The sequence below is a fragment of the Gopherus flavomarginatus genome, chromosome 20 (assembly GCF_025201925.1).
Source record: "Gopherus flavomarginatus isolate rGopFla2 chromosome 20, rGopFla2.mat.asm, whole genome shotgun sequence".
NCBI classification, from domain to species: Eukaryota; Metazoa; Chordata; order Testudines; family Testudinidae; genus Gopherus; species Gopherus flavomarginatus.
This window is the reverse complement of record NC_066636.1, coordinates 4,329,734-4,355,105: the sequence shown is the minus strand read 5'-3', so window position 1 is coordinate 4,355,105 and position 25,372 is coordinate 4,329,734. Positions and strand designations below refer to the sequence as shown.

General features: G+C 48.9%; 2 protein-coding genes across 2 annotated transcripts; both read right to left on the bottom strand.

The window, feature by feature from the left end:
• Positions 1-16: 16 nt before the first annotated feature.
• LOC127037987 (kallikrein-14-like) lies at positions 17-7,069 on the bottom strand. Its single transcript, XM_050930309.1, has 5 exons — positions 7,024-7,069; positions 5,264-5,435; positions 2,020-2,273; positions 1,238-1,374; positions 17-142 (listed from the first exon to the last, which is right to left on the bottom strand). The coding sequence occupies exons 1-5, from the start codon at positions 7,067-7,069 to the stop codon at positions 17-19; spliced, it is 735 nt and encodes a 244-aa protein (XP_050786266.1).
• A 3,725-nt stretch (positions 7,070-10,794) lies between these two features.
• On the bottom strand, positions 10,795-24,410 carry LOC127038377 (trypsin-3-like). The gene is made up of 7 exons (XM_050930955.1): positions 24,350-24,410; positions 22,593-22,841; positions 22,400-22,489; positions 17,091-17,253; positions 14,196-14,449; positions 12,989-13,125; positions 10,795-12,387 (listed from the first exon to the last, which is right to left on the bottom strand). Exons 1-7 carry the CDS (start codon positions 24,408-24,410, stop codon positions 12,190-12,192), a joined length of 1,152 nt encoding a protein of 383 aa, XP_050786912.1. The 3' UTR covers positions 10,795-12,189.
• Between the last annotated feature and the right edge of the window lie 962 nt (positions 24,411-25,372).

The window sequence follows — 25,372 nt, the reverse complement described above, 5'->3', positions numbered from 1 at the left end:
CTATGGTGCTCCTCATCTACTGGACAGCTTTGCAGACTTTGGCATAGATCCCAGGCTGTCCGGGCAGGGCACAGACAGACTCACCCCAGGAGACCACACTCTGCAGCTGCCCATTGCAGACCAGTGGGCCTCCTGAATTGCCCTGCAGTGAGAGACAACACGGAGCCATCAGCAAAACATAGCCATGCCCCACCTGCGCAAACACCCAGAGCAGGGCTCATCCCCTCCAGGAGGGGGCAGCAGGGACACACACACACACACACACACACACACACACACACACACACGCAGAGCAGGGCCCATCCCCTCCAGCAGGTGGCGTCAGGGACACACACACACACACACACACACACACACACACACACACACACATCCAGAGCAGGGCCAATCCCCTTCAATAGGGGGCAGCAGGGACAATCACACACACACACACACACACACACACACACACACACCAGGGTCCATCCCCTCCAGCAGGGGGCATCAGGGACACTCCCAGAGCAGGGCCCATCCCCTCTAGCAAGGGCAGCAGGGACACACACACACGCACATCCAGAACAGGGCCCATCCCGTCCAGCAGGTGGCGGCAGGGACACACACACACACACACACACACACACACACACACACACACACACAGAGCAGGGCCAATCCCCTCCAGCAGGTGGCGGCAGGGACACACACACACACACACACACACACACACATCCAGAGCAGGGCCAATCCCCTTCAATAGGGGGCAGCAGGGACACACACACACACACATACACACACACACCAGGGTCCATCCCCTCCAGCAGGGGGCGTTAGGGACACTCCCAGAGCAGGGCCCATCCCCTCCAGCAGGGGGCAGCAGGGACACACACACACACACACACACACACACGCACATCCAGAACAGGGCCCATCCCCTCCAGCAGGTGGCGGCAGGGACACGAGGACAGGAAGGATTTAAGGAGCAAAAATGGGTTCAGATGGCCCCAACCTGCTACACCTGTGCTGGGAATCAGGGGCCCATGAGCTGGACTAAGCCCAGCCCTTAGGGCTTGGTGTGGCTGGAGGGCAGATCAGCTGCTCTTACATGGGGCACGAAGGCTGGCTGGGGCCAGAGGCTGAGTGACGACAGCCCCTCAGTAGCAGGCTGAGAAGGGTTTGCAGGTCGTAGGGGATAAAGAGTATTGAGCTGTGTGAGCTACGACACCTGGCACCTACCCTGCTCTCCGGGATGCCCCCTTACCTGGCATGTAACTATGCCACCCTGTTCCACGCCAGCGCACAGCGTATTATCTGTGATCCTGCCCCGGTAACTGTCCTGGCACCTGGCCTGGCTGACACTATAGACATCTGCACACTGCATGGTGGCTGGAAACCACCCTGGGCAATGACAGAAGAACAAGAGATCATGAGCAGGGAACAAGGTGCAAGAGAAAAAAACTTAGTGTAAGTCCCTCAACTGGTGTAAACTGGCAGAGAGCCACTGATTCCAATGGAGGTATGGCACTGGCCCCAACTGGGATCTGGCCCCATTGGCTCCAAAGGAGCTGTAGCTGATCTGGCCACATTCATTTTCCTGAAAAGGAAATTTTTGATGAACGGAAAAGCCAAAAAAACAAATTGTTTCATTTAGATCCAGTATTTTATGTCATATTATAATATTTCATTGTGATTTGAAGCATGTCTGTAATGTTTTAAAATTGTTTTGAATACGAAAGGAAAGGAAATTTCAAAATAAAATGTTTCAAATAGAACAAAAATCAAGCCATTGTGTCCCAGTGTTTTCAAAATGCAAAGTTTTCACTTTTTTGGAATATTATTTTTCTGAAATGAATGAAAATGCCTCGAATTTGTGGAACACTTTGGTGTTGTCAAAGCTGAATTGTCCACTAAAAATCATTTCAGATGAAAATCCCAGGGAAAGACCCTTGTGAGCCCATTAACAAGATCTCCTTGAAGATCTTCCACTACCTCCCAAGCTGAGCCAACCTCAACCCCTCGCCTCTACACCCCAGCACACTATACTTTGGGGGGACTTGATGGTGCCCCATCCCGACACACTGCATCGTGTTCCAGGAGAGGGACAATGGGTAGTCATGTTGATTGTGTTCTCATAGTTGTTGAGTTGAGCGGGCTCATCCAATTCCAGAAGCATGAAGTCGTTGTCACGAGGGTAGAGGTTATACCCTGGGTGCATGAAGAAGTTGTGGATTCTTCGTATCTGTTCTGTGCCTTCCTTTGCCGGTAGCTTATAATCTCCCAGATGCACCCACAGAGAGCTGCATGGAGAGAAGGAGAGATCACAGGGTATCTATTCAAAGGTCATAGCGGGCAAGCAACTAGAATTGGGCCAATAATAGATTTTTTGATGCTAGGGTAGCCTCCAAGATCTCATCAACTTGGCTTCTCTGGAATTCAGTTGACTCCAATCTCATCTGATCTCATTTTTTTAGACTCCACAGGGCTGGTCAGAGTCACATATAAGGAGTGGGTACGAGGCATACCACAGATCCAAAGAATACAAGTATTGGTTACTTTACATACAAGTTTATCCCTATTCTAATGTATGTGTAACCCACACACCTTCTGGATGTGGTGTTCTCAGGGCCGGCTCCAGGGTTGTTGCTGCCCCAAGCAGTGAGAAAAAAAAAAAAGCCGTGATCGGCACTCTACTGCCGCCGCTTCATTCTTCACGGGTAAATTGGCAGCAGGTCCTTCCCTCCGAGAGGGACTGAGGGACCCGCCGCCAAATTGCTGCCGAAGAGCCGGACGTGCTGCCCCTTCCCCTTGGCCGCCCCAAGCACCTGCTTGCTGCACTGGTGCCGGCCCTGGGTGTTCTGTCCCATCTAGTGGCACGAGATCACTTACAGACGCTAACAGCCCGTTGGGTTTTGGTTCATGCACTAAGCTCTAGAGGTCCTGCCCGGTTTAATCCTGCCCACTGGCAACTGGGGTCTGGCGGCGTTGCATATGCATCCTCCATTTTACAGGATGTCATGCACTTTATCACAGAATCATAGAATATTCGGGTTGGAAGAGACCTCAGGAGGTCATCTAGTCCAACTCCCTGCACAAAGCAGGACCAATTCCCAACTAAATCATCCCAGCCAGGGCTTTGTCAAGCCGAGCCTTAAAAACCTCTAAGGATGAAGATTCCACCCCCTCCTTCCGATGCCTCACCATCCTCCTAGTGAAATAGTGTTTCCTAATATCCAACCTAGACCTCCCCCACTGCAACTTGAGACCATTACTCCTTGTTCTGTCATCTGCTACCACTGAGAACAGCCGAACTCCATTCTCTTTGGAACCCTCCTTCAGGTAATTGAAGGCTGCTATCATTCCCCCCCTCCACCACACACACACTCTTCTCTTCTGCAGACTAAATAACCCCAGTTCCCTCAGCCTTTCCTCGAAAGTCATGTGCCCCAGCCCCTGATCATTTTTGTTGCCCTTCGCTGGACTCTCTCCAATTTGTCCACATCCCTTCTGCAGTGGGGGGACCAAAATTGGACATACCAGTGTGGCCTCACCAGTGCCAAATAGAGGGGAATAATCACTTCCCTTGGTCTGCTGGCAATGCTCCTACTAATACAGCCCAATATGCCATTCGCTTTCTTGGCAACAAGGGCACACTGCTGACTCACATCCAGCTTCTCGTCCACTGTAATCCCCAGGTCCTTTTCTGCAGGACTCCTGCTTAGCCAGTGGGTCCCCAGCCTGTAGCGGTGCATGTGATTCTTCCATCCTAAGTGCAGGACTCTGCACTTGTCCTTGTTGAACCTCATCAGGTTTCTTTTAGCCCAGTCCTCCAATTGGAGGATTATTTTCAGGCCCAATTCCTGTACATATCATGCTGTGTTCTCATGCCACATGTACACATCATATTTTGTTGGTTTTCTCCCTGTCTGCATAGTCACCTTCTGCACATTCTTAGCTACTGCTGCTGACACTATTTCTTTCACCTGGTTTTATATAGCTGTCCTTGTCCTCGGCTTTTGCGTAGGTTGACCAGATGTCCCAATAATATTAGAGGTTTTGTCTTATGTATGCCACCATATCCCTTTCCATGAAAATAAGTGTCCCAGTTTTTCACACTTGCTATTTGCTCACCCTACCTTTGGTTATTTTTACTTTTGCCTTATCCTTGGTTACTGAGGCACGCTCCTGCCAAGTTAAACCAACACGCAGAGCACTGAGAATTGCAAAGACTTTAAACCTGGGTCAAAGAGTTTTGAAATTTCCACCAAATCGAAAAGTTGAGAGAGAAAAGTTCAGTTCAGTCATCGCGAAACGTTTCTGAAAATCAACTCACAGGGCACTTTGAAAGAAAAAGTCCTTTTGAATGGAAAAATGAAAACACTTATAAAATGCTGACACAAGACATTGCGATTTTCAATGTATTGTTTATGTTTTAATTAGTTTTCCAAATACAACAAAGATACCAGCTTTGTCCTAACACACAAAGAAAGTTAGGAGAAAAGCGGGAGTGGAGGGGGGCAGGACAGATCTATCTGCAGGCTCTGCAGTAATTACGGAGCTCTAATGAGGCAGCCTGAATTGCTTTCAGTTTTTCTGGCTCTCACCTTCTGCAGCATACCAGGCGTTCATTCCAGGGCTTAAATTCTCATCCGAGTATTTCCCAGAGCCCCCCATGCCCGACCTCCATTTGGGGCTCCAGGCTTCAGCTGTGGGGTGGGGCTACTTGGCCTTTAGCCCTGCAGGGTGCAACAGGGCTTGTGGCTTCAGCCCTGTGGGAGCCACCGGAACGCAGGGCTCAGGTGTTCCAGGCTTCAGCTGCGGGGCCCAGTGGACACCCTGAATCCAGCGGGGAGCCACAGACACCCCCAGTTGAGCGCCAACAGCATCAGGCTGGAGTCAAGGGGAAATATTTCCCAGAGCTCTGCTCCATTCCATCAGTTCCTAGAGCACCTTCACATGACCTGCCAGTGGGATGCTACAAGGGGTAACGCTGGTGAGTGTGGGGGTGAGTTTTTCTCTGTACATGGTCCTAGGGAGACTGATACAGGCATGCTGTGTCCAGGGGAGTGTGGAGGGGGAAGGCAGATTTGAAGAAGGACGTTGGAAAACCACAGAGGGTGTGGAGAAGAGCCACAAAAATGATTTGAAGATGGGAAAAAATGGAAGAGATTGTGGGGTGCAGAGGGAGACCTGGGCATGGATGGGGGACACCAAGAGAGAAAATAAGGACTGGGAATGTGGGTTATTCCAATGTATCTCCCTCTCTCCCTCCACCCCCGCACTGACTTACCTGATCCGTCTGACCCGTCTGCCGCAGTGCGCAGCAGTTAGCACCCACTTTGGGGCTATCAAGCTCCCACCACAGTAGATGCGGCCGTTCCTCAGGAGCACTACCTGGTAGGGCCGCGAGCGGAAGAGGCAGAAGCTCCCCCCAGTGACCTGGTTTCCCTCTGTGTCTGAGGCTGCAACGGAGAGTGGCAAACATCAGGCACAAGTGGGGTAGTAGGCGGAGCGACCATCGGTCACATCCGTATGGAGCCATGGAGCCATCGCTTGCATGTGGCCATGCAAAAGCAGAAGGCGATCCGAGGTTGTACCAGAAGGCATATTTCCAGTCGGGATAAGGAGGCATTAATGTCACTGGGAAAACCTCCAATTCCAGTCACCCATGGGCGCTCGGATGATTCGGGGAACAAAGGGCTGATCTTACAAGGGGAGACGGAAAGAGCTCGGCTGGTTTAACCTAAAAGGAAGGCTGAGACAACATCTGATTGTTCTCTCTAAATACAGTGGGGGGGAAACACCAGGGAGGGAGAAGATCTGTAGGAGATGGAGACCAGCGTTGGCCCAAGAACAAATGGGGATAAGCACCATGGATAAATCTAGGCTGAGATTAGAAGACAGTTATTAACCATCAAAGGAAGGAAGTTGTGGAACAGGAGTGGAAGGCAAAAAACCTCTTGCGTTTGAAGATGGAGCTCAATATGTTTCTACGACCGAGCTGCCCATGGTAGCAGGGACTGCTCATGATGACCCAGGAGGACCCTTCATTTTTTAATATTCAAATGATTTTCCAACCACTTTTTGCAGTGCTCTAATGCCTTGGCAGCAGGACTTGAAATTTTGCAAGGGAATAGCCCTGGAGTCAGGGAGGTGCTTTTTGCTGTTCACATGAAAATTCACCTAGATTTGGTCAAATTATAAACCTCTGGAAATCACAATTTACACATGCTCAGAAGAGCAGGGGTTGGTCAGTGACTGGCATTTCTAGCCTTTTCAGCAATACAAATGATTAAAACTGTCAAACTTTTCCAGATGGAATGCTTTCCCGTTGGAAAATGCTATTTTGTCAAAATTGAAAATTTCCACAGGATTGTGTTGATTGTGATGCATATTCTTTTAAAAAAAAATTAAGAAAGCAGTCTCCTTTATGGGCCGGGCTCCAAAATCAAACTACATCTCCCATGATGCCTCACAGCCACGAATTTCCACGATGCACTAACTTCTCCTCACCACATGGTGCATGGTCCTTCATGGGACAGGTAGTCTCACCAGAGCATTGAATATTATCAGAAAGGGCCATTTTCATTTGTTTTTATTTTTTTAAATAGTTTTTGTTCCCACGTTTTTCTTAAAAGTAGTAACATTATATTAGAAATGATGCTCTGTAAAAGTTATATATTTTTATATATGCTTTAAATTTAAAGACATTGAAATCTCAGTGAAACAGATTTTTTTTCCCCCAAAACATTTTGCTTTGTGGGAAATTTCAAAATTCTTTTCTTCTGTCCTGATTCAGGACACAAACAGATTGTGAAATCATGGCTCCCTGCCTGCTCTGCAAACAATATGAATAATCAGAGATGAGGTCGGAACATATTAATTACTGTTCGCAACACATGGAAGTGATAACAGGACTGCTGGGAACTTGGTAAGCAGCAACCTGTCTTAAGCAACATCTCTGAGACCATCCTGGAAGGGCCTGCGGTGAAACTGCTGAGCCTTCTCACCCAGCCCAACCTTGGCGTCTCTCTTCACTCTTTTTCCTACCTACGGCTGCCCCGAATACCAGCATCGCGATGATCAGCAGTTCCATGGTGGTTGTGGCGATGGATATAGTCGGCGGAGTGACTGGCTTTACTGCAGGGAAAGAGATCGGAAGGGAATTGTTGGCCAAGGGCGTCTTGAGGAGGACGGATGCCTGGTGGGGAAGGTGCACGCTTAGGATTCAGTAAAACCAGGCTTGAGTTCCTGTTCTTCCACAGACTCCCAAAAGCAGCGGTTTCTCTGCACCTCGGCTGCCTTCCTGTAGCAGGAGATGACAGCATTGCCCGACACGGGGAGGGGAAACACTCTGTGATTGTCTGTTGGCAACGGGGGCCCAGTGTCCCCCAACTCAGCTCCATCTTCCACTTCCGCCTGGTCCCAGATGCCCCCAGCGGCATGTTCCATGAAAAGATGTGATCTGTTGGTGAGTGTGCGGAGAGAAACTAAAAGTCAAGCCAGATGACAAAGATTTCCATGAGCTGGCCTGAGCCCACACCATTGCCACTAGTTCCCCTTCTAACAATAACAGAGGAGGGTGAAACCCTCACAGTAAGCTTAATAACAGAGAAATTAATAGATCTGAGGTGGTATCTGGCATATTACATGCTATATTATGGTAGTATCTGAGCACCTCCCAATCTTTGCTGTATTTATCCCCACAGCTCATTGGTGAGCAGGGCAGGGCTATGATCCTGACTATACATATGGGGAAACTGAGGCACAAAGAGGCAAAGAGATTGGGCCAAGGTCCTGCAGGGAGGCAGCACCAGACCAGAGATTAGAAGCCGTGTCTTCCAAGTACCAGCTGAGCAGCCAAACCACCAAGTCATTTATCTTCATTGAGTGCCCCATTCCACCCTATAATTCCCCCAATAACAGAGCAGAGCCCCCATTCTATCCCATCCACAGCCCCAAAACAGAGCAATGCCCCCTAGCAGCCCATAATTACTCCCAATAACAGAGCAATGCCCCCTTGGATCCCATAATCACCCCCAATAACAGAGCAGAGCGCCCTGGCAGACCATAAGTATCCTAATAACTGCAAGATGCCCCAAAAGGGCACCCCATGTTGCTCCCCAAACCACAGTTATCTCTTTTCCACCCCAGCACCCTGCTGCCCCCCCCCCCCAGGAATCCCAACAACAAAGGCTGGACTGGCCCTGCTTCACCTGTAGCTCCCGGCTGGGGGCCCTCGGAAGTGGAATAGACTCCAGTGTTTGTATCTTGGACAAAACTAAGGATCCTCCGGGATGGGCCACTTCATATGTTGCGAAAATGGGTTGTCCCTGTGAGTCAACATGATTGCCATATCTGGGGAGCTGCCCTGCATGTTGGCATGCAGGCAACTCCCTCCGCCCTCGTGCTCCAGTAGGTTGTATCTGGGGGAGTTGCAGAAGCAAACCAGGCTTTGTTCTCGATTCTGTCCTCTGCCGAGGATCCTGGCAGGAATTAGCCCTTGGAACGGCACTTTCTCCATTGCCGAAAGCGACTCCTTGAACCTCCACTCAGCTCTGGAGTCTGGGCCTTCCTCTTCTTCATCCGTTTTCTGGTACCCTGACCCAGGCTCACTCTGCGTGTTGATCCCTGGTTCTGCTCTTAAGTTTGGCTCCTACCTCTGATCTGCTGGTAACCGGAGCTTGACTTCCAACGCTCGACTCTGGGTTTGCCCTCGGGCCTGCCTCAGACTCTGATTTCCTGGTTCATAGCCTGGCTTGATTTCCCAACTCCTGCTTTGGGCACTAGGTCATACAGCCCATGTCCTGCTTGTAACACCCCCCCGAACCCCGCACCCTATGCAGGGGAGCAGAGCGGTCCCTGAAAACAGTCGCTCAGTTGTGTTGCAGCTGCTAATTTGCAGGCCTGCCTCTGTCCCAATGCAAAAATGGCTCCCTGATAGCTGCTGCCTGCATGTCGGTCGGTGAATAGGAGCTTCTGGTCATCGCTGTCCCACTCCCGTCACCGATCGCCACAGCACTTGGACATGGACAGTGGCGGATTAGTGCACAGGCCAACAGGGCCCACGTCCAGGGTCCCGGGCCAATTTGGGGCCCCCAGAACCGCAACCACCACTGCAGGCCCGAGGCTGGGGGAGCTCTCGCTTCAAAGCTTCTTCGGTCTCAGGGTGGAGGTGGAAATGAGCATCTGGGCTGTGGGCAGAATGGGGCGGGGTCATGAGGGAAGTGACAGAAAGGGGCGGGGTGACGAGCAGGGTGGAATGGGTCAGGGTTGGGGCAGAGAGGGGCGGGGCTGTGGGCAGAAAGGGGCGGGGTCATGGGGGAAATGGTGGAATGGGTCTGGGCTGTGGGCAGAGAGGGGCGGGGTTGTGGGGGGAGGGGTGGAATGGGTCAGGGCTGTGGGCAGAGAGGGGCGGGGTTGTGGGGGGAGGGGTGGAATGGGTCGGGGCTGTGGGCAGAGAGGGGCGGGGTTGTGGGGGGAGGGGTGGAATGGGTCAGGGTTGGGGCAGAGAGGGGTGGGGTTGTGGGGGGAGGAGTGGAATGGGTCAGGGTTGGGGCAGAAAGGGGTGGCGTTGTGGGGGAATGGGTGCAATGGGTCAGGGCTGTGGGCAGAGAGGGCGAGGTTGTGGGGGGAGGGGTGGAATGGGTCAGGGCTGTGGGAGAAAGGGGCAGAGTTGTGGGGGGAGGGGTGGAATGGGTCAGGGTTGGGGCAGAAAGGGGTGGGGTCATGGGGGAGGGGCGTAATGGGTCAGGGTTGGGGCAGAAAGGGGTGGGGTCATGGGGGAGGGGCGTAATGGGTCAGGGCTGTGGGCAGAATAGGAGCGGGCAGATGGGAAAGGGGCAGAAGAGGGTGGGGCCATGGGCAGGGCCATAGGCAGAAGAGGTGGGGTGGGGACAACTTCCTGGACCCGGGGCCCCCTCACTTGTTCCACCCAGGGCCCCAGGAGACCTTAATCAGCATCTGGACAATGATGAGAGTATGGAAGACACCAGTGCGTGATTTCTTTGAATGTGGAGACTGGGGCAACAGAAGCTCTAAAAAGCGGGAAGGCCACTGGTGCGTGAACCATGGTCCCATCCTCACGCTGGCCTTTCCCCTGAGCCCCTGCCCCCACACCACCCTTCCCCCTGAGGTCTCGTGGTGCTCATTCCCCCCTGAGGCCCTGCCCTCGCACCGCCTCTTCTCCCCAACACCCTGCCCCCCGCACGCACCTCTCCACCTCCACCCCCTCTTGTTCGCCCTCATGGCCAGTAAAAAGTGGGAAGGCCATGGCTTCTTGACCCTGCCTGTTCCAGTGCCCCTGCGTGGAGATGCCATTTCACACCAGAGTCCACGTGGTGCTTGGCAGGATTAGGCTCTTCATCCAAACACCAGGAAACCGAAGTGATTGGAGATCTGCATTGTGCTGCAGCCTTCATCCACCTTCACAGACATTGAGAGAAATTGTCTCTTTGTCCGCCTGCTCTGCCACTGGGGCGTTATGGGAAACCCAAGCCCTCCAGCGCCTGAAATGGAGAAGGACCTTCTGGGAAGGATCCCAGCATTACGAGGCTCAACGAAGACGACAGGACATGGAGAAATGGGAAACAAGGAAAGAACGCTGTGCAGCCTGATTCAATAATCTGGATCCACCTCTTCCACTGGGAGCCATCTGCCCCAATGTGATAAGATCTGTGGATCCCAGATTGGTTTTACTGGCCACCTGCAGACCCACACCAGTAGTAACTGTCTATCATTTCATGCAGGATTATAAGAATGACATGATTTTATTACAAAAACATAACTTTTGAACATGAGCAAAACAATTCTTTTGGCATTTTTGCTGCATCAGACATTAAGAAATTTAAGCTTTGTATACCTGTTCACAATGGATTCTTCCCCCCACTCCAAAATATCTGAATTTCCCATGGAATGGGAGTCTCAGCTCTGGCTTATGAGCACAAGCTGCCTCTCTCTTTGTCATTCTCTCCTCTGTAACAGCTTCTACTATGGGGTCAGCCTGTTCTTCTTCCACCCGTTGTCAAGGGTTGCTAGTATCTCTTACCCCAAGTGTTCAAAATTTACAAGTCTAGGCCCAACCAAAATTGTGAGATTGGCATAAAAATCAGAAGATGTAAAAAGAAAAACAACCCCCAAACTACTAGGGTTTGTTTATTCACAGTTTTTTTGAGCCTCTAAGGGTCAGTTTCCCAGCTTTCTTTCCCCAAACCCCAAGTCTACAAAAAGTGACTTTTTTCGACAAAAGCTTAGATTCTCATGGAATCACATGACTCCAGGAGCTTGAGGCTTTAAGAAACAAACCCACCCTCAAGACATGTCATAAAATCATGTGAGATTTGGGTCACTGAGTCTCCATGGGGATGTAAATGGTTGCATATAAATGCATGCATCCAGGAACATAGCATGTCTGCCAGACTTAGAGGATGGCGGACTCTACCTGGAGAAGTGGTGACTGTCAGAAAGATTTGGGGGTTGCGGTGGATAATCAGCTGAGCATGAACTCCCGGAGCTTGTCTATACTACAGGCGCTCCATTGCTCTAGCTATGTTGCTGTAGTACTGTACAATGAAGCTTGACCTCCATGAGACGTCAGATTTCGTGACATCAGAGCAGTTATAGCCGCTTATGCCAACCGTACCAATGCAAGAGACCAAATCAAATATCTATGTGCTATTTATGGCATTTTAAAACCCGTCTCATAATTTTTAATCCAGTCTTATGATTTTTAAACCCATCTCACAATCGTCAGGCTGATTTCATGATTGTGAAAGCAATCTCATGGTTTCAAAAGCACTCTCATGGCTTTCAAGCTGATCCCATCATTCTAAGCCAAATCTCATGATTTTTAAAGTCAACATCTCGATTTTTGAAGCAGTCCTGTGAATTTCAGGCTGATTCATGACTGTTAAGCCAATCTCTCCATCTTAAACCAATCTCGTGATTTTTTAAAGCAATCTTTTGAATTTCAAGCTGATCTCATGATTTTTAAAGCAATCTCACAATCTTCACACTGATTCATGCCTTTTAAACCAGTCACACATTTTTAACCCAATCTCAGAATTTTGTCAGGCCTGGCTCATAACAATTGGCTGCTGTGGACTACGGCTCCCCCATCCCATTCGCACCCAGGCCATCTCCCCCTACCCCATTCAGCATCCCCCAGGTGCTGCAGTGAGATAAGGAGAGGTGTGGCTGGGGCATGTGTTTGGTGGGTTATTGTGGCAGGTGAGAAACCCTATGATCTCTGTCTGATCTGGTGAGCCTCCTCCTTATGGTGCTCCTCACCCACTGAGCAGCTTTGCAGACATTGGCATAGACCCCGGGCTGTCCAGGCAGGGCACAGACAGACTTCCCCCAGGAGACCACACCCTGCAGCTTCCCATGGCAGACCAGTGGGCCTCCTGAATCGCCCTGCAGTGAGAGACAACACAGAACCATTAGCAAAACACAGCCATGCCCTATGTGTGCACACACAGAGAGCAGGGCTCATCCCCTCCAGCTGCGGGCATCAGCGACACACATACACACACACACACACACAGCGGGACTCATCCCCTCCAGCATGGGGCAACAAGGACACACCCATAAACACACAACACACACACACACAGGGTTCATCCCCTCCAGCAGTGGGCATCAGGGACACACACACACTCACACACACACACAAACACACACAAAGGGTTTAAAGAGCAGAAATGGGTTCAGGTGGTCCAAGCTTCCTACACTAGAGCTGGGGATCAGGTCCAGAGGTGCTAAAACTAGGGGTGTTGAGCACCTTTGTCAGGCCCAGGTGCTGGATGAAGCTCAGCACTTAGGGCTCCGTGCGGCTGGAAGGCAGATCGGCTGCTCTTCCACAGGGCACGAAGGCTGGCTGGGGGCAGAGGCTGAGTGACGACGGCCCCTCAGTAGCAGGCTGAGAAGGGTTTGCAGGTCGTAGGGGATAATGAGTATTGAGCTGTGTGAGCTTCGACACCCGGCACCTACCCCACTCTCTGGGATGACCCCTTACCTGGCATGTGCCTATGCCGCCCTGTTCCACACCAGCGCATAGCATGTTGTCCGTGATCCTGCCCCTGTAACTGGCCTGGCACCTGGCCTGGCTGACGCTATAGACATCTGCACACTGCATGATGGCTGGGAACTGCCCTGGGCAATGACACAAAAACAGGAGATCATGAGCAGGGAACAAGGTACAAGAGAAAAAAACTTAGTGTAGGACCCTCAACTGGCCCCATTGACTCCAATGGAGCTATGGCCCATTGACCCCAGCAGGGATCTGGCCCATTGACTCCAATGGAGTTACAGCCGATTAACCCCAGCTGGGATCTGGCCCATTGACTCCAATGGAGCTATGGCCCATTGACCCCAGCTGGGATCTGGCCCCATTGACGCCAATGGAGCTACAGGCGATTGACCCCAGCTGGGATCTGGTCCCATTGATGCCAATGGAGCTACGGCCCATTGACCCCAGCTGGGATCTGGTCCCATTAACGCCAATGGAGCTACGGCCCATTGACCCCAGCTGGGATCTGCCCCATTGACTCCAATGGAGCTACGGCCCATTGACCCCAGCTGGGATCTGGCCCATTGACTCCAGTGGAGCTGCGGCCCATTGACCCCAGCTGGGATCTGGTCCCATTAACGCCAATGGAGCTACGGCCCATTGACCCCAGCTGGGATCTGCCCCATTGACTCCAATGGAGCTGCGGCCCATTGACCCCAGCTGGGATCTGGCCACAATCATATTCCAAAAAAGGAAATTTTTGAGGAACAGAAAAACCAGAAAACAGCCCTCATTTCAGGTCAAACAAACTGTTTTATTTAGATCCAGTATTTTATGTGATCTTATAATATTTCATTGTGATTTGAGGCACGTCTGTAACATTTTAAACTTGTTTTGAAAAAAAAAGGAAAGGAAATTTCAAAAGGAGACATTTCAAATAGAGAAAAATATTAAGCCATTGTGTCCCAGTGTTTTCAAAATGCAAAGATTTCACTTTTTTTGAAATATTTTTCTCTGAAATGAATGAAAATGCTCCTAATTTGTGGGACACTTTGGTGTTGTCAAAGCTACGTTTTTAATTAAAAATTGTTTCCCCCAGGAAAAGCCAAAGACCCTTGTGAGCCCATTAACAAGGTCTCCTTAAAGAGCTTCCACCCCCTGCCAAAGCTTAGCCCAAGCTCAACTGCTCCCCTCCACACTCAGCACGCCATACTTTGGGGGGACTTTTGGGTGCCCCATCCTGACACACTGCATCGTGTTCCAGGAGAGGGACAACAGGTAGCCAGGTTGATTGTGTTCACGTAGCTGTTGAGTCGAGCGGGCTTATCCAACTCCAGAAGCATGAAGTCGTTGTCACGAGGACGGAGGTTATACCCAGGGTGCATGAAGAAGTTATGGATTCTTCGTATCTGTTCTGTGCCTTCTTTCACCTGTAGATTATAATCCCCCAGATGCACCCGAACAGTGCTGCATGGAGAGAGGACAAAGGAAGAGATCAATGGGGGGCTATTCAAAGGCCATCGCAGACAAGCAAGTACAGCTGGGCCATGTCATGAACATACAGCTAAGGGTAGCATAAATCCTCCTTTACCTGTAAAGGGTTAAGCAGCTCAAATAACTGGTTGGCACCTGACCAAAAGGACCAATAAGGGGAGAAGATACTTTCAAATCCGTGGGGGAAGGTTTTTGCTTTGTGCTCTGTGTTTTTCTCTCTGAGACAAAGAGAGAGACCAAGTAAGTAATCCAGCTCCTCCTGAAATGATATATTTAATTTTACAGAAATAGTAAGTAATAGCAAGGAAATGCATTAGATTATCTTTTGTTTTAGCTTGTGAATTTTCCCTGTGCTAAGACGGAGGTTTATTTCTGTGTTTTTTTTTTTTTGTAACTGTGAAGTTTTGCCTAGAGGGGAATCCTTTATGTTTTAAATCTTACTACCCTGTAAAATTACCCGCTATCCTGATTTTACAGAGGTGCTTCTTTTACTTTTTTCTTTATAATAAAGCTCTGTTTTTAAGAATCTGATTGGGTTTTTAGTGGCCTAAAAACCCAAGGGTCTGATCTATGCTCACCTTGGTTACCTATTTGGTTGGTATATTATTGTCAAGCTTCCCCAGGAAAGGAGGTGAAGGGGCTTGGAGGGAATATTTTGGGGGAAACGGGAACTCCAAGTGGTCTTTTTCCTGAATCACTTGGTGGTGTTAGCAATACCATCCCAGGGCAAGGAATTTGTGCCTTGGGGAAGTTTTTAACCTAAGCTGGTGGAATATAAGCTTAGGGGGTTTTTCACGTGGGTCCCCACATCTGTACCCCAGAGTTCAGAGTGGGGAGAGAACCCTGACAGGCCAACAGTGGATTTTTGATGCTGGAGTAGCCTCTGAGACCTTGTCAGCTTAATTCTTCAGGAACTCAGTTTGACTCCAATCTCTTCCTTTCTTGTGTTTTTCTAGGCATACACTTAGACTGCACAGAATTGGTCAGAGTCACCTGTAAAGGGTAGGTATGGAACATGTCACAAAGTATTGGTTACTTTATATACAAGTTTAACCCTATTCTGACACATACACCATCCATTTTACACGCACTTTTTGGTTGGTCCAGTTATTTTCAAGCCCAATTGCTGTACATATCATGCTTTGTTCTCATGCCACATGTACACAGCATATTTTGTTAATTTTCTCTCTGTCTGCATAGCCACCTTCCACACATTCTGAGCTATTGTTGCTCACACTATTGTTTCTTGCCCTTTGTTTTACACACTGGATGAAAACTGGTGAAATTGCCCCAGATTTGTGGGATAGTTTGTTATGAAAGCTGCAGTTTTCACCAAAATTCATGAATTCCTTGTCCTTGGCTTTTGGGTAGGAGGGCCAGACATCCCAATATCGGGTTTGTCACAATACTAGGGGTTTAGTCTTATATATGCCACCATACCCCACTCAATGAAAAACACTGTCCCAGTTTTTCACGTGTGCTATCTGCTCACTCTACTTTTGGGACCCACTTAACATGTTTATTTTTACTTTTGCCTTGTCCCAGGTTACTGCGGCTCGCTCGTGCCAAGTTAAAACCAACATACAGAGCACTGAGAATTGCAAAGAGTAAACCTGGGTCAAAGAGTTTCAAACTTTCCACTGAATCGTAAAGTTAGGGAAGAAAAGTTCAGTTCAGTCATCACAAAATGTTTCTGACAATCAACTTAACAGGGCACTTTGAAAGAAAAAGTCTTGAATGGAAAAATGGAAACTTTTGAAAAATGTCAACATGAGACATTGTGATTTTTAACGTACTATTTATATATTTTCATTAGTTTTTCCAAATAGAACAAAGATACCAGCTTCGTCCTAATAGAGAGTTGGGAGAAAAGCGAGGGGCGGGGAAGGACACATCTATCTGCAGGCCTTGCAGTAATTACAGAGCTCTAAAAAGGCAGCCTTAATTGGTTCCAATTCTTCTGGCACTCCCACTTTGCAGAATGCCAGGTGTTTGTTTCAGGGCTTATATTCTCATCAAGTATTTCCCAGAGGTCCCCACATCCTTCCTCCATTCTGGCTCTGGGCTTCAGCTGCTGAGCAGGGGGACTTGGGGCTTCAGCCCTACAGGAGGTGCCAGGACTCAGGGCTTCAGCAGTGGGGTCCCACTGATGCCCTAAAACCAGCAGGGAGCAGCAGACCACACACTCACACACACACCCCGGGTTGAGAATCAACAGCATCAGGCTGGAGTCAAGGGAAAATATTTCCTGGAGCTCCGCTCCATTCCATCAGCTCCTAGAGCACCTGCACATGAACTGCCAGTGGGATGCTAAAGGGGCTGATGCTGGCGAGCCCGGGGTGAGTTTCCCTCTGCACACGCCACTGGGGAGACCGATACTGGCGTGCCGAGGCACATCTGTACGAGGATGCTGGAAAACTGCAGAGGGTGCAGACAAGAACCACAAAAATGATTTGAGGGCTGGAAAAAAATGGAGGAGGATGGGGCTGGGATTTAGACGGTGCAGAGGGAGACCTGGGCATGGATGGGGGACACCAAGGGAGAAGATAAGGACTGGGGACGTGGGTTACTCCCATGCATCTTCCTCTCTCTCTCCACCCCCGCACTGACTTACCTGATCCGTCTGCTGCAGTGCGCAGCAGTTAGCACCCACTTCGGGGCTATCAGGCTCCCGCCACAGTAGATGCGGCCGTTCCTCAGGAGAGCCACCTGGTAGGGCCGCGAGCCGAAGAGGCAGTTTCTCCCCCCAATGATCCGGTGTCCCTCTGTGTCTGAGTCTGCAATGGAAAGTGGCAAACATCAGCTGGAAGCAGGGCGGGGGAAGGGGCAAGCATCAGTTATGTCTGTGCAGATTGGCCAGTGGCAGGATGACCATGAGCTGCTGCTCCCACGGGGCCATGCAAAAGCAGAAGGCGACCTGAGGTTGTACCAGGCGAGGTATTTCCAGTAGGGACAGGGAGGCATTAATGCCACTGGGAAAACCTCCAATTCCTGTCACCCATGTTCCAGAAAGAGGTATTCCAACTGGAACTCATGAAAAGAAGGGGACTAGGGTGATCAGGGGAATGAAGGGCAAATTTTACAAGGGGAGACAGAAAGAGCTCGGCTGGTTTAACCTAAAAGGAAGGCTGAGAGGGGATCTGATTGTTCTCCCTAAATGCAGAGTGTGAGGGGGAGAGGATGGGGGAAATACCGGGGAGTGAGAAGAGCTAGAGACCAGCGTTGGCACAAGAACAAATGAGGATAAAGTGGCTGTGGATAAGGTCTAGGCTGAGACTTAGAAGAAGGTTACTAACTATCGGAGGAGAGAGGTTGTGGAACAGGAGCCGGTGGGCAAAAAACCTCATTAGTTTGCAGATGGAGCTCAATACGTTTCTATGACTTGAGTTGCCCATGATAGCACGGACCGAACATGATGCCCCAGGAGGCCCCTTCCAGCCCTATGATCTTACGTTCATCTCTTCTAACAGGGATCAGGGCTGGAACCAGGAAGGACGCAGTTTTTTTATGTTGCAGGAAATCCCACAACTTCATTTTTTTAGTCCGTGTTCTGTTACGGAGCGGAAGCAATCCCCCTCCCCCCTGCAAATTTCCCATGAAATAAATTCAGGGTTGTGTGTGGGGGGGAATCCATTTCAGGTTGATCAGAAGAACTTTTTGCTTTTGACAAAATCATAGCGTCATAGATATATGGGGTTGGAAGGGGCCTCAGGAGATCATCAAGTCCAGCCCCCCGTGCTAAGGCAGGACCCCCCCAAAAATCTAGACCATCCCTGACAGATGTTTGTCCAACCTGGTCTTAAAAACCTGCTGTCATAAACAGATAAGTAAGAGTTAATAGAACAAAAGTGCTTCATATCTCTTTTGCCTGGAAAGGGTTAACAAGAACAGTGAGCCTGGCTGTCATCTGACCAGAGGACCAACCAAGGGACAGGATACTTTCAAATCTTGAGGGAGGGAAGTTTGTGTGTGCGCTGCTAGTTTGTGTGTGTGCTGTTAGTGTTTGGTTGTTGTTCACTCGGGGGGCTCAGAGGGACCAGACGTGCAACCAGGTTTCTCTCCAATCTCCCTGATACAGGTTCTTATAGATTCAGAATAGTGGGTACTAGGTAGATAAGGCGAGTTAGGCTTATGTTTGTTTTCTTTATTTGCAAATGTGTATTTGGCTGGAAGGATTTTAATTTGTACTTGAATACTTAGGCAGGGAGGGTGTTCCCAGTGTCTATAGCTGAAAGAACCTGTACCCATTCCATTTTAAATTTACAAAGAATTTTTCCTGTTTTTCTCTCTTTAATTAAAAGTTTCTTGTTTAAGAACCTGATTGTTTTTTTATTCTGGTGTGAGACCCCAGGGGACGGGGTCTGGATTCACCAGGGAATTGGTGGGGAGAAAGGAGGGAAGGAGGAGAGAGAGGCTAATTTCTCTCTGTGTTAGGATTACTGTCTCTCTCAGGGAGAATCTGGAAGGGGAAGAGAGAAGGAGGGGGGAAGATGCATTTTCTTCTCTGTTTTAAGATTTAAGGAGTTTGAATCACAGTGATCTTCCAGGGTAACCCAGGGAGGGGAAGCCTGGGAGAGGCAACGGTGAGGGAAAGGGTTTACTTTCCTTGTGTTAAGATCCAGAGGGTCTGGGTCTTGGGGGTCCCCGGGCAAGGTTTTGGGGGGACCAGAGTGTACCAGGCACTGTAATTCCTGGTTGATGGCAGCGCTACAGGTTCTAAGCTGATAATTGAGCTTAGAGGAATTCATGCTGGTACCCCATCTTTGGGACGCTAAGGTTCAGAGTGGGGGTTTATACCATGACATCTGCAATGATGGGACGTCCACAAGCTGCCTTGGAAGCCGATGCCAGAGTTTAACTATCCCGAGAGTTAGAAAGTGTTCCCTAATATCTACCCTAAATCTGCCTTGCTGCAGATTGACCCATTGCTTCTTATCCTACCTTCAGCGGACATGGGGAATAATTGATTATCAGCCTCTTTATAACAGCCCTGAACATGTGTGAAGACTGCTCTCAGGTTCCCTGTCAATCGTCTTTTCTCAAGACTAAACACTCCTCGTTGTTGTAACCTTTCCTCACAAGGAGCGTTTTCTAAACCTCTGATCATTTTTGCTGGTCTCCTCTGGACTCTTTCCACTTGGACACAATTCTGCAGCCGAGGTCTCACCGTGCTGAGTAGAGCAGGACAATTACCTCCTGTTTCTTTCATATGACACTTCTGTTAATACACCCCAGAATGATATTAGCCTTGTTCAGATCTGCATCACAGTGTTGGCTCATATTCCATTTGGGATCCTCTTTCCCCTCAGATCCTTTTCAGCAGTGCTGCCACCTAGCCAGTTATTCCCCATTTTGTAGTTGTGCATTTGATTTTTCCTTCTGAAGTGAAGTACTTTGCAGTTGTCTTTACAGAATTTCATCTCGATGAGTTCAGACCAATTCTCTAATTCGTTGAGGTCATTTTGAAATTGAATCCTGCCCTCCAAAGTTCTTGCAGCCCCACCCAGCATGGTATCAGCCACACATTTTATCAGCATACTCTCCACTCCATTATCCAAGTCATTAATGAAAATATTGAATAGTACCAGACCCAGGACTGAGCCCCGTGGGACATGGCTAGATACACCCACCCAGTTTGACAGTGAACCATTGATAACTACTCTTTGAGTACGGTCTTTCAACCAGTTGTGCAGCCACCTTCTAGTAATTTCATCTAGACCATTGAAGTGAGGCTGCCTGGTCTGTAATTCCCCGGGTCCTCTTTGTTCCTCTTTTTAAAAAAAGGAATTATGTTTGCCCTTCTCCAGTCTCCTGGGACCTCACCTGTCTTCCAGAAGTTCTCAAAGATCATTGCTAATGGTTCTGAGATTGCTTCAGCTCATTCCTTAAAGACCCCAGGACAAATTTCATCAGGCCCTGGTGACTTGAATACATCTAACTTAGCTAAATATTCTTTAACTCGTTCTGTCCATGTTTCGGCTTGACTTCCTTCCCCTGGTTGTTAATATTAATTGTGTTGACTATCTGAACACCATTAACCTTTTAAGTGAAGACTGAAGCAAAATAGGCATTAAACAGCTCATCCTTCTTGATGTCATCGTTATTAGCTCTCTTTCCCTGCCAAGTAGAGGACCTCCACTTTCCTTGGTCTTTCTCTTGCTCCTAATGTATTTAAAGAAGCTCTTCTTATTGCTTTTTATATCCCTTGCTAACTCATGTTGTGCCTTAGATCTTCTGATTTTGTCCCTTCATGCTTGTGGCTATTCTTTCGTTCTCCTTCTTAGCAATTTGTCTGGATTTCCACTTTTTGATTTTCAGGTCCTTAAATTGCTCCTGATGGAGCCCTATTGGCCTCTTGCTATTCTTCCTATCATTTCTTCTCATCCAGATAATTTGCAGCTGTGTCTTCAATATTGTCTCCTTGAGAAACTGCCAGTTCTCCTGAACTCCTTCTTCCCTTAGATTTTCTTCCCATGGGATTTTCCCATGCCAATATGTCCTTCATGAATAAACTTTAAGATCCTGTTTTTCCCCCTGAAGATAAATGGAAGCTTAACACACTTCTCTTTGAAGAGAATATTATCCACCACCGCAGGATTCTACAGCACAGTGTTTAGGCATGAAATGCATTTCCCATCCAGGATATACAGCATGTATCATTGACTCCAGTATCTTTTCCTCTGCAGTTGCATCTCTCAGATGTCCCACATACATGATGACACACCATCTGAGTAGGTTGATATGGAGGTCAACTTTGCAGCTGGTTTCTGGATCCTGGTCTTGATGGATCTCATTTCAGATTTGGACAAAGCATCATCATCCCACAATTATTTGACTTCCTGAAGCGAATGCAGTGGTGGCATCATAATTCTGAAGAGCGAGTGCTGGGATTTGAGATGGCACTCAGCTTTGAAATGGGTTTTTTTTTATCATGAATGATCTATAGACACAGTGGGAGAAGCTTCAAGACCAAGAATAATGTCAGTGACTGGGGTTTCTAGGCTTTACCACAATACAAATAATTAAAGCTATCAAACTTTTTCAGATGGAACATTTTCCCATCGGAAAATGGCATTTTGTCAAAATTTAAAATTTCCACAGGAATGTGTTGTTTGTGATGCAAATTCATTTTAAAAAAAGATCAAAATGAAGCAGTCTCCTCTATGGGCTGGGCTCCACAATCAAACTACATTTCCCATGATGCTCACAGCCAGGGACTCCCATGATGCACTAACTTCTCATCAAAAGGTGCATGGTGCTTCATGAGATAGGCAGTCTGACCAGAGCATTGGACATTATCAGAAAGGGCCGTTTTGATTTGTTGTTTTTTTAAATAATTTTTTGTTTTATCTTTTTTCTTAAAATAATTAACATTGGATTAGAAATTATGCTCTCTAAAAGTTATATATTTTATATATGTTTTAAACTCAAAAGACATTGAAATCTCAGTGAAGCAGATTTATTTTTTCCCAAAAAATATTTCATTTTGTGGGAAATTTCAAATTTCATAGAATCATAGAGTATCAGGGTTGGAAGGGACCTCAGAAGGTCATCTAGTCCAAGGCTTTGTCAAGCCTGACCTTAAAAACATCTAAGGATGGAGATTCCACCACCTCCCTAGGTAACCCATTCCAGTGCTTCACCACCCACCCTTTCCTTTTGTCCTGATTTGGCACGCAAACAGATTGTGAAATCGTGGCTCCCTGCCTGCTCTACAAACAATAAAGAATAATCAGAGATGAGGCCTGAAGTCCCTTTTGCAACTTTTGAACTGATCATGGGAGTTCTGGGAACTTCACTCTTCCTGAGCAGGAACCTGTCTTAAGCAACGTCTCTGAGACATTCCTGGAAGGGCCTGTGGTGAAACTGCAGAACCTTCTCACCCAACCCAACTTTGGCTTCTTGCTTGACTCTTTTTCCTACCTGCGGCTGCTCCGACTATCAGCATCGCGATGATCAGCAGCTCCATGGAGGTTGTGGCAATGGATACGGTTGGCGAAGTCACTGGCTTTACTGCAGGAAAAGAGATCAAAAGGGAATTGTTGGCCATGGGCATCTTGAGGAGGATGGATGCTTCGCAGGGAAGGTGCACGCTTAGGATTCAGGAAAGCCGCACTTGAGTCCCTCTTCTTCCACAGGCTCCCATGAGCAAGCGGTTTCTCCGCACCTCGGCTGCCCTGCCTGTAGCAGGAGATGACAGCACTGCCCGAGATGGGGAGGGGAAACACACTGTAATCATCTGTTGGCAATGGGGGCCCAGTGTCCCCCAACTCAGCTCCATCTTCCACGTCCACCCGGTCCCAGTTGCCCCCAGGGGCATGTTCCATGAAAAGATCTGATCTGTTGGTGAGGATGGTGAGAGAAACTAAAAGTCAAGCCAGATGAGAAAGATTTCCATGAGCTGGCCCGAGCCACCCCACTGCCACTCGTTCCCCTTCTAACATGTCACCCCAATAACAAAAGAGGGAGTAACCCCGATGACCAGCTTAATAACAGAGAAATTAATAGATCTCAGGTGATATCTGGCCTCCATTATAGCAGTACCCGAGCACCTCCCAATCTTTATTCTATTTATCCCCACAATTCCTTGATGAGGCAGGGCAGGGCTACAATCCCCATTGTAGAGATGAGGGAACTGAGGCACAGAGAGGCTAAGTGATTGGGCCAAGGTCCTACAGGGATGGAGCGTCAGACCAGAGATTAGAAGCTATGTCTTCCAAGTACAAGCTGAGCAGCCAATCGCTAAGCCATCCATCTTCATTTAGTGTCCCATTCCACCCCATAATCATCTCCATTAACGGAGCAGTGCCCCCTCATATCTCATAATCACCCCCAATAACAGAGAATTGCCTTCTCGTACCCCATAATCACCCCCAATAACAAAGAAATTCTCTCTTGTATCCCATAATCACCCCCAATAAAGAGAATGCCACCTCACACTCCATAATCACCCCCAATAACAGAGCAGAATCCCCATTCCATCCCGTCAATACCCCCAAAACAGAGTAATCCCACTGGCAGCCCATAATCATCCCAATAACTGCAAGATGCCCCAAAACACCACCCTATGTTGCTCTCCAAGCCACAGTTATCTCCTTTCCACCCCAGCGCCCTGACCCCCCCCAGCCAGGCATCCCGACCACAGGGGCTGAATTGGCCCTGCTTCACCTGTAGCTCCTGGCACGGTTGTGTCTTGGTCAAAACAGGATCCTCTGGGATGGGCCATTTTTTATGCCGGGGAAATGGGCTGTCCCGTGAGTCAACGTGATTGCCATATCTGGGGAGCTGCCCACATGTCGGCATGCAGGTAACTCCCTTCACACTCATACACCTGGCACAAGCAGGTTGGATCCCAGGGAGTTGCGGAAGCAAGCCAGCCTTTGTTCCTGCCTCTGTCCTCTGCAGGGGAACCTGGAAGGAATTAGCCCTTGGAACGGCACTTTCTGTATTGCCGAAAGCGACTCCCTGAACCTTCCGCCCTGTTCTGGAGTGTGTGCCTTCCTCATCCTCTTCCTCTTCCTGGTACTCTGACTCGGTCTGACTCTGTGTGTTGATCCCTGGTTCTGCTCTCAAGTTTGGCTCCTACCTCTGATCTCCTGGTAACCGGATCCTGCCTCCCATCGCTCAACTCTGGGTTTGCCCTCGGGCCTGTCTCAGACTCTGATCTTCCGGTATGTAGCCTGGCCTGATTTCCCAACTCCTGCTTTGAGCACTAAGTCAGACTGCCCATGTCCTGCTCGTGGCACCTCCCCACCCCCCCTCCACACCCCATGCAAGGGAGTGGAGTGGGCCCTAAAAACAGCTGCTCTGTCGCATTTGTGGCTGCCGAGTTGCAGGCCTGTCTCTCTCCAAATGCGAGAATGGCCCTCTGACAGCTGCTGCCTGCATGTCGGTTGGTGACTAGGAGTTTCCAGTCATTGCTGTCCCGCTCCATCGCCGATCGCCACAGGACTTGGACATGGAGGTGAATATGGAATACTACAGGTGTGCGCTGTAGTAAGAAAAGGGCCTGAAACATAAGCCCATGTATCAGAGGCCTGATATGAGGCCTGAGACCTGGGCTCAAGTAGTCAAAACTTTGCTGATATAAAGCAAAGTTACATTGTGAGCAAGAGACAGGCCCTGCTCACAGACTCTGGCAAGAACAGGGCTGATATTTCAAGAACACACATTCCTAAGTAGAGGGTTCAGAGTAGCAGCCGTGTTAGTCTGTATCCATAAAAAGAACAGGAGTCCTTGTGGCACCTTAGAGCCTAACACATTTATTTGAGCATAAGCTTTTGTGGGCTACAGCCCACTTCATCAGATGCATAAAATGGAACATGTAAGAAGAGTAGAGTTAGGCACAAGAAAATATACGCAAACACATGCCAGAAAGGTGGTACCAAAACACCTTGATACCAAACACATTTCCCAAAGAGAACAGGAACATGCCAAGTCATCTGAAGGATAAGGTCAGGATGACATCATGATGGATAGAGATGTTTTGATCAAACCAACATGTAGAAGGTAATGGTTGGCACCCTAATACATCAGAGGGCACCACACCAGTGTCCACACAATGCTTGGCAGGATAAGGGTCTTCATCCAAACACCAGGAAATCAGGAGATCGCCATCCTGCTGTAGCCTTCATCTGTCTTCTCAGCCATTGAGAGAACCTGCCTCTTTGCCTGCCTGCTCTGTCATTGAGGACATATGGGAAACCCAAGCCCTCCACCCACTAAAATGGAGAAGGACCTTGTGGGAAGGATCCCAGCATTTCAAGACCCAACTAAGACACCAGGAAACAGAGAAATGGGAAAGGAGGAAAGAATATGTGGCAGCCTGACTCAATAATCCGGATTGGTCTTATTGGCCACTTGTGGACCCACCAGCAGTAACTGGCTATCATTTCA